At 40.9% G+C, this 9,312-nt stretch overlaps 1 protein-coding gene across 1 annotated transcript in view; it reads left to right on the top strand.

Annotated features, from left to right (window-relative positions):
• The first annotated feature begins 5,465 nt into the window (after nt 1-5,465).
• Nucleotides 5,466-9,312, top strand: part of UBE3C (ubiquitin protein ligase E3C) — a 175,996-nt gene continuing 172,149 nt past the window's right edge. Inside the window, exon 1 of the mRNA XM_075922749.1 lies at nt 5,466-5,908. Within this exon, the coding sequence (XP_075778864.1) occupies nt 5,843-5,908 (66 nt within the window). The 5' untranslated portion in view covers nt 5,466-5,842. The remainder of the gene's footprint in view (nt 5,909-9,312) is intronic.

Genomic DNA, 9,312 nt, shown 5'->3' with positions numbered 1-9,312 from the left:
TTGTGGAAAACAGTACTATGCTATCTACACTGGCCCTTTTGCGCAAAAGTCTTTCAGAAAAAGTCTTTTGCCCGAATGGGAGCCGCATAGTATTTCCGGAAAAGCACTGATGATTTTACATGAGATCATCAGTGCTTTTCCGGAAATTCAAGCGGCCAGTGTAGACAGCTGGCAAGTTTTTCTGCAAAAGCAGATGATTTTGCGGAAAAACTTGCCAGTCTAGACACAGCCCAAGTGCAGAAGGTGAGGGCCTGCACGAGAGCTTCAAAACCTTGCCTCTACAGGCACTGGTTATAAAAACTTCCCCCCAGAATCATAATACACAGATTTTGGGGAATCGCTGCCACCATCAAGTACTTTTTATCCCTAAAAACCAGGGATGAACACTTGAAATCACCCCCAGAGTTACCCCAAGCTCTTTTGCCCCAAAAGAGCTTGAAAAAAGAGAAGAGGAAAAACAAGCTGCAGCCTCTGGTAACTGACTCCTCAGTCAGAGGCATGAAGATATACACAGACAGACCGTCCAGGACATAAGAATCAAATCAGCACCTTAAAAAAGTGACTGTGGTTCAGGCAGGAAAGACGACTGGAAAATTGAGGTGTGCCCAGGGATGGGACCTGGGGACTGTCTGTAGCCAGGACCTAGGGGCCAGGAGGGCCATTTGGCCTGGGCCTCAGGAGGCAAAGGGGCCTCAAATGTTGATGTTTTTCTACCAAGTAATTTCCATTTATTTTATACCTTCCAGTTATAACAGAGACAACAAAAGAATATCTTTACAAAATGTATTTAAATCATTGTAGGACTTCGGTCCTTCACCAATTTTTTGGTCACATCTGAGTTTTCATCTGGGTGACTGGAGTAGCTTCTGTGATTAGTGATTCTACATTATCAAACGCTGTTTACAGTCTTTGCGAAAGTCATAATTAATTCTGTTACTGTAAAATGATTTTGCTTGGTGTGAAGGTGACTTTAACCTGTAAATTAGATGTTTATCTATGCATAGGAGATTTTCATATTCCTGTTTTTTTTATGTGTCTTCGTATACAATAACCATATCAGGCTCAGCTGTAAACTACCTCTTTGTCCAGTTTTAGATTCACCTTTAAAGGCTTTTTTGTGATAATAAACTTTTAATTCTAGTTGTTTAATAGACTTTACATCTAATCAGGCAATCGCCCCATGTTTATATTCATAATAATGCACCTGTTATTAGAGGAATTTAATAATGGGAACATATTCAAGACTTTGAAATAAGGCTATAAGGACCATAATAAATAACACCCCCAAACAGCTGCTACATAATATTCATTGCAAAATATATAAAATTAAAACTTTATAACCAATAGCCTTTGGCAAATTAATGTACTATGTATTACTACGTTTTAAAAGAACCCCTTTATAAAAATGAAGCAAAGATTTGAAAGTGGTGCAAGTAAGACATGGCGAAAGCAAAAGTGAAACGGCAGTTAAGAGTTTAATGCCAATAGCATAATTTCTTGTAGAAAAGACTCCTCAATCATTAGACAAACTATACTGACAATGGTGATAGAAATGTAGCCGTGTTAGTCTGGGGTAGCTGAAGCAAAATGCAGGACAATGTAGCACTTTAAAGACTAACAAGATGGTTTATTAGATGAGCTTTCGTGGGCCAGACCCACTTCCTCAGATCAAATAGTGGAAGAAAGTAGTCACAACCATATATACCAAAGGATACAATTAAAAAAATGAACAAATATGAAAAGGACAAATCACATTGCAGAACAGGAAGGGGATGCGGGGGGGGGGGGGGGGGGGAAGGAAGGAAGGTAAGTGTCTGTGAATTGATGATATTAGAGGTAGGGAGAGCGGGATGTTTGTGAGTTAATGGTATTAGAGGTGATAATTGGGGAAACTATCTTGGTAATCGGTGAGATAGTTCAAGTGTTTGTTGAGTCCTTTTTGGAAAGTGTCGAATTTTAACATGAATGACAGTTCAGAGGATTCCCTTTCAAGTGCAGATGTAAAAGGTCTTTGTAGCAGAATGCAGGTGGTTAAGTCATTGAGAGAGTGTCCTTTCTGGTTAAAATGGCAAGAAACTGTTTTTTCTTTGTGATCTTGTCTGATATCTGTTTTGTGGGCATTAATCCTTTGGCGAAGTGTCTGAGATGTTTGTCCAATGTACATAGCAGACGGACACTTTCGGCACATGATAGCATAGATTATATTTCTGGATGCGCAGGAATATGTGTTCTTGATCTTATAACTCACTTGGTTAGGTCCAATAATGGTATCAGCAGAATGAATATGTGGACAAAGCTGGCAACGGGGTTTGTTGCAAGGGAAGGTACCAGGGTTGGTATTAGTGTGGTATGTCCTGTGGTGGTTGGTAAGAATCATCTTGAGGTTAGGTGGTTGTCTATAGGAGACTATGGGTCTGTCTCCCAGAGCCTCTTTGAGTATGGTATCCTGTTCCAGTATAGGCTGTAGTTTATTGATAATGTGTTGGACAGGTTTAAGTTGGGGGTTGTAGGTGCCATTTTAACCAGAAAGGACACTCTCTCAATGACTTAACCACCTGCATTCTGCTACAAAGACCTTTTACATCTGCACTTGAAAGGGAATCCTCTGAACTGTCATTCATGTTAAAATTCGACACTTTCCAAAAAGGACTCAACAAACACTTGAACTATCTCACCCATTACCAAGATAGTTTCCCCAATTATCACCTCTAATACCATTAACTCACAAACATCCCACTCTCCCTACCTCTAATATCATCAATTCACAGACACTTACCTTCCTTCCTTCCCTCCCCTCCCCTGCATCCCCTTCCTGTTCTGCAATGTGATTTGTCCTTTTCATATTTGTTCATTTTTTTAATTGTATCCTTTGGTATATATGGTTGTGACTACTTTCTTCCACTATTTGATCTGAGGAAGTGGGTCTGGCCCACGAAAGCTCATCATCTAATATACTGACAATGACACTTCCAGTTCTGATGATGAAAACTTTGTACCCACAAATGACAATTCAATGCCGCTACCTCAAAATGAGTAAATAATAACTCAAAATGAGTAAATGGTAGCGAGAGATGCAGAATCTGCGTCGATTTAGAGACTGTACAGGCAGAAAATGAGAACCTTGGAGATGTTATGAAGCAAAAGCAAGAACTTATGACTAGCACAGGACATAGTATAACAACAGCGGCATCAGAACCTGATATTGGACTTCTTGCATTTTTGCTCAAATGCAGTCATTTCTCTAAGTTAATTGTTTTCAGATTCCAAGTTGTATACCGAAAGATGCTGAAAATCATGCTTTTCCCACTCATTTGCTGACAAAAACTCTTCCGAAGGGAGATGATACAGAAAATGATAAATAGAAAAAACTCCTTGAGCTGGTTTTGAATGTCATTCTTTTTCTTTCTGAATGGGGATTGGCTTTGTTTGATTCCAGTCATTGTATGGGTAACCCTACAAACGGAAACTTACTTGGTCTACTTGAGATTCTTAGCAAATATGACCCACTTTTATCAGGCCATGTTATGCGTGTTCGTGAATCACAAGAGAGCGGAAAATGCATGCAAGTCCATTTTCTGTCTACTAGAATACAAAATGAGTTTATTAAGCTGTGTGGAACATTTGTGCAAACAACAATTCTTGAAGAAATATGACATGCGAAATACTTTTAAATTATTATTGATGCAACTCCAAACTGTTTTTATAAAGAACAGATGACCTTGGTTGTTCAATTTGTTAAAACTTCAGAAAGTTCAAAGGTTTCAATTGAAGAACAATTCATTTTGTTTGATAATTTCACAAAAAAACTGGAAAATAAATCGCTGCTCATGTATTAGAAATTCTGGAAGGCTTCAAATTCCATTTTCAAGTCTGCATTGGCCAAGACTATGACAATGGATCCAATATGACTGGGAAGTACAATGGAGGACAAGCAGTCCTTCTTGAGCAAAATCCAAACTGAATTTTCTCCAGTTGTGGCAACCACGCACTAAATCTTATCGGCATTGATTGCTCTGAATCATGCAAGGAAGCAATCACATACTTTGGAACAATCCAACAGTTTTACAACCTCTTCCAGTAGCAGTCCTCAAAATTGGGAAATTCTAAAGCAGATTGAATCTTTTACTCTCACAGAACAGGCTTGCACTGAGTTTATGTCAGCAGAGAAGTATATATCCAAATCTGAATGCATTTTAATGTCATCCATATGGATGAAGCTGCTACAAATGATCCATGAAACTAATCTTGTAATTGAAGCACGCAATGCTACATTAGATGTTGAGAGGGATAGCACTGAATGACTTCTTACAGATATTCAAGAGATTTGTGATCAATGGAATGCAATCCTTTGAGTCCAAATCAGTAGCATGGGATATTGACATTTCATCTGAGTTTTCCACCAATCACACCCTAACATCTCAATTTGATGCATAAAGGCACTATTGAGTCATTTTTTTTTTATTATTGACTCCATCAAATCTGGTCTTACACGTCTATTTGAGTCACTACTACAAATTTGTACCTTTTTTAGATTCCTTTGGGAGTTCAGAGAACTAAGTGATGAAGATCTATATTCAGCAGCAGAGCAGTCTCAAGAAATGTACAATGAAATGTCAAGAAAGCTCTGACACAAGACCGTCTTCCTGAAACATATACATTCCGCTTACTTTAAATCAGACTGCAAGCCAAAAACTGCTTCCAGAAATATTCGATCTTGGCCTGTCGACTGTATTTCTTAGTATCACAATTGCATTACCTATTTTTGTCAGTCTTCCTGCATCAATGGCTGAATGCACAGTCAACATGTTAAAACAAGTGAAGAACTATGGTTCTACAATGGGACAAGAGCATTTGAGTGGGCTCGCCATGCTTAACATAAAAGGTGAGGTTGCACATACATTAGATTTTTCTTCAAATATAAACAAGTGTGCACCCAACAAAGCCAGAAAAAGCATTGCTAAAATGAAGAGTTTTGCTGGCAGTGGAAACTCACACTTAAAGTTACATTTTTAATATACATGGTCTTGTTAATAAACACGTCTCAAGTGTTCGTTTTCATATAGTCTTTGGGTTTTAGTGTAGTCCCCTTAGTATGACCCTGTGGATGAGAAGTTAGGTCAGGGCGCTGGGCAGGCGCCGCTGAACTCAAAGTGGCCCAGCCCTCTGTCGTTCTCTGAGCGGGCCTGCCTACAGCGCTGCTGTGCTGAAGGGGCAAAGGGCTCGGCGGGGTGGATTTGAGGCCAGGAAGGGCCCTGCTTAGAGCACAGGCTCCTTCACGGTGCTCATCCCCGCTCCCGGGCCGTGGCCACGGCTGGCGGGTGCCGAGGGGCTGCGCCACCGACGCGGGGCGGCACGGCCACCAGCGCCCTGAGGCTGGGCCTCTGACGAGCTCCAGGGGGCCGGGCGCGCGCTGCAGGCAGCCCGCGCGCGTTCCGGGCGGCTGCGGCGGGGCCGCGCGCCGATTGGCTGGGACGCGGGAACGCGCAGAGGGAGCTGGTCGGCGGCCATCTTCTCTCCGGAGCCGGCTGATTCGTAGTGCAAGTGAAGCAGCCGCGCCAGCCCCCTCCCCCCGCCCGGAGCAGTAGCTGGTGGTCCGAGAGGGGGGGCTTAGGGAAGCGAGGGAGCGAGTGGGTGTGTGTGTGGGGAGAGCAGCCCCTCCCGGCCGGGGGTCGCCCGGCGATCGCCGCAGGAGGCAGCAGCGAAGGTGGCACTGGGGTGGCCGGGCTGGTGCCTCCCCTGGGCGGGCAGCGGCTGCCCATTCCCCAGCCCCGCTCGCGGCCCCGGTGCAGCGTCAGCCTGGGAGGCAGCGGGGACGCCGCTCTCGATGGGATAAGCTGTAACCATGTTCAGCTTCGAAGGGGATTTCAAAACCAGGCCCAAGGTGTCTCTTGGAGGAGCAAGTAGGAAGGTAAGAGCCGCGCTGGGTCTCTCTGAATTCTGTATCCTGGCTGATGTCCCTCGCCTGCCTGCTTTGCTTTTTGCGCCCCGCTGCTGGGCCTTCAAATGGAGCAGGTGTGACTCAGGGCTCCTCGGGGCCAACAAAACCTGTCCCCACTCCCAGAGAGGGTGTGTTTTTGTGTTTTAAATCAGGCCACGCACCCCTCAAAGCTCCAGGTGCATTCACAAGTATGCGAGAGAAATTACACTACTCCTCTTTGACTCCCCCTCCTCCGCCCCTCCAAGTGATCCGGTTTGTTGTGGGAACCACGCTTGGAGCAGATAGTTTCTAGGGCGCTTTGAGTGAAGGGAAATAGTTAAGAATGTCTGTCGTGTCTTTTAAAGAAAAGACTTAATTGAAACACACAACAAAAATCATGCGCCAATCATGGGGGACGGAAATGCTTGTAAAACTTAATGGAAGCTCCAGGGGCCTCCATCACAAATGGTTTAGGGTTGTCAGGTCCCGATTTTACCCCTTTCACCACCGAGTTTGCATTCAAATGGCAAACTGAAATCAGTGTGTCATGTGCTGAGTAAGGAGCAGTCAGTAGATGATGTTGTTTTACTAGAGTATTGCCTAAAAGGACGTTAAATGGTTTAGTTAAGGCTTGCTGGTTGGAAAGACTATAAGTAACTTTTGTCAGCCACAGAATTCTCAGACCAAATTCCAAAACAAAGTTTTTGGAAGCAGTTTGATTGATGAGGTGTGCATCCCTGGTTAATCAGTTAGATTCAAGTTCTGACTGTCATGATCATTATAATGGGGTTAGCTGTTTGAGCGTTGGTGTAGTGTATTTGTTTTATTGTTCAACAAATAAAGATTTGGGAAAGTGTTTGTTGTTTTGGGACTCCAGGTTTGGCAGTAAGCTTTTAAGTCTCTCCTAATAAGAGAAACTTGTTACCTGATAGAAAAGTTCACTGTGAATTTACTATCACAGTATTGTCTGCTGCATATTTTCATAAAGAAAATGTACATCATAACTGTATTAAGTGTGTGTAACTATTCACTTGAATTATGGAGAAACTACCTTCTTTTGACATCTCTGATGACTAAAAGCCATTTATGGTCATTAGACCACATACATGACATTATGTTTTTTGTATGCCAAAAGTAGAATAAATCTTAATAGGTAATAGTGGTAATTGGCAGAGCATGCCCTGCTCTTCAGGAATGTATTTTAGGTATTTTACATCCCTTGGCATCGCATTATGATTGCTAAAAGAATTTTTCCTGCTCCAGAAAGAGAAAAAAGTATATAATCTTCTAATACTGTTATTATTTTCTCTAGTTTATGCAAATTGCAATTGGATTTTTAATCATGGTGGATTAGAATAATATTGTTCTCATATATTCTAAATTAACACACACAAAGTTTAAATTCCTATATGGGTAAATTTGCCAGGATAAATGTTCAAAAATTAAGGAAATGTGAAAGCCGAGATTGAGTATACAACTCTGTCCCATACCCACACCACTTCTGCAATCTGATCTAGATGGGTGGGTGTAATTGACTTAAGTAGCTCCACTTTTGTGCAAGTATCTGACCTTATAGATCTATTTAGTGCTTGTGTTATCAGTGGGTCTAATCAAGTAAAGTTACTCACAGTTTTCAATATGAATATGGGCACCATAGGAGGCTCTAATATAGATGCGTGTTTTTAAAAAAGTACAGGATTTGGTGAAGTTAATATTAAAATTTGTCATGTCACATGAAAAATATAGATTATCACACTTTCTGCATAACATGACATGCTATAGTAGATATATTAGTTTGGCAAATATTTTCATGGAGTTTAGGAATTGTGCATTTTGCTATTTTTTCTGATACTACGTAATAGATTTTTGTGGGTAATTTCCCCAATACTAATGGGTTCCAGCTGTACAAAATCCAAAATCAGTTTCTTGTCTCAACTCTTTCTGAAAATTTGAACTATTCTTTGGCATAAACTATCCCATCCCCAAGTACTTTAAAAAAAAAATCAGTTAAAAGCTCTAATCCTGCAAAAGTTAGTACCCAGGCAGCCTGGCACCAGTGCAGAGCTCCATTGAAGTCCAGCCAAGCTGTGTATGGGTGCATGATTGATACAATTGCAGGATTTGAGCTCAAATAAATGGTACTGTTTATGTATACAGACTGTCTAGTTTTAAAATTAAGATGTTCAAGGGATATTTTGCTGGTATAGTTATGTTGGTACAGGAGGCCCCAGACTTGCGACCGCCTGAGTTCTGACCCCTGCACTTACAACCATTTTTGCAAGTGTGGAAGGGGCTGGAACCGCCCAACTTACGTCTTTGGCCCACATTTACGATGGCACATGGTGCCTATTGTAAATGAGGATCAAGTTACGACACCCCCGTCTTGCAGTGCTTCCCCCAGAACCAATTGCGTTGCAAGTTGGGGGCCTCCTGTATAGCCAAAGTAGCAAAACACTTGTAGTCTAGGTTCATAAACTATACTAGCATAGTCACGTGCATCTGATGAAGTGGTTTTGATCCATGAAAGCTTATGCCAAATAAATCTGTTAGTCTTTAAGATGCCACAGGATTCCTCATTGTTTTTACAGACGCGATTACCCCTCTGAGACCATCTACTGACATAAACATATTGGAGCAAAAGTGTGCCACACTAGGAATTATGTTGGCTATGTCAATAAAAAAAAATCACACCACCTAACTAACAGTGTAGTCCAGGCCTAAGAAACATTTTAATAGGTCAAGTTATTTGTAAGTAACACTTAGGTATTTGGGCCTAAATTTGATTCTTCCTGATAATAGGCCCACAATGTGTTGTATAATGGTAGGTCTATTTTAAAGGAACAGTGAACCAAAAAAATCACATAAAACATTTTTTTACTGGTGTTACTAACAGCTTTCTTGATCCAAGATGCTGAATGTAATGTAATTTATCACTATGTTATGTAGAAATGACTTGGTTACTAAAAATATGCAAGTTCAGTTTTGCGCTAGGTTATTTTACTTTTTGCATTAATATAATCTGGAATGTAATCTTGGAAGGTAAATGTTTAAATTCAGCCAAACTCTTTTCACTAAACTAAAAAAATCTTTAAAATTTGTTTTGTTTCATTAAACCTCTTGATTGTTAGAAAAAATGTTCTTAATGTTACTGTACCTGAGAGTGCCTTTGATTTCAACTGTAATATTTTTGAAACTTTTAAAATCTTTCATTGCAAATAAACCTGTGCATGCATGATATCTTCTATCAAAGGACCGGCAAACACAACCTTCCATTCATAGTACCATTGACTTCAATTGGACTAGTCATACTAGCTGTGTATGTGTTTGTAGGATCAGATATGTTCCATGAATAATTTATTTAAAATTAGATGACAAGTTGGTTAATTTTCATGTAT

The sequence above is a fragment of the Pelodiscus sinensis genome, chromosome 2 (assembly GCF_049634645.1).
Source record: "Pelodiscus sinensis isolate JC-2024 chromosome 2, ASM4963464v1, whole genome shotgun sequence".
Taxonomy (NCBI): Eukaryota; Metazoa; Chordata; order Testudines; family Trionychidae; genus Pelodiscus; species Pelodiscus sinensis.
Note: the sequence above shows the minus strand (reverse complement) of the source record. Positions and strands in the feature narration are given on the sequence as shown.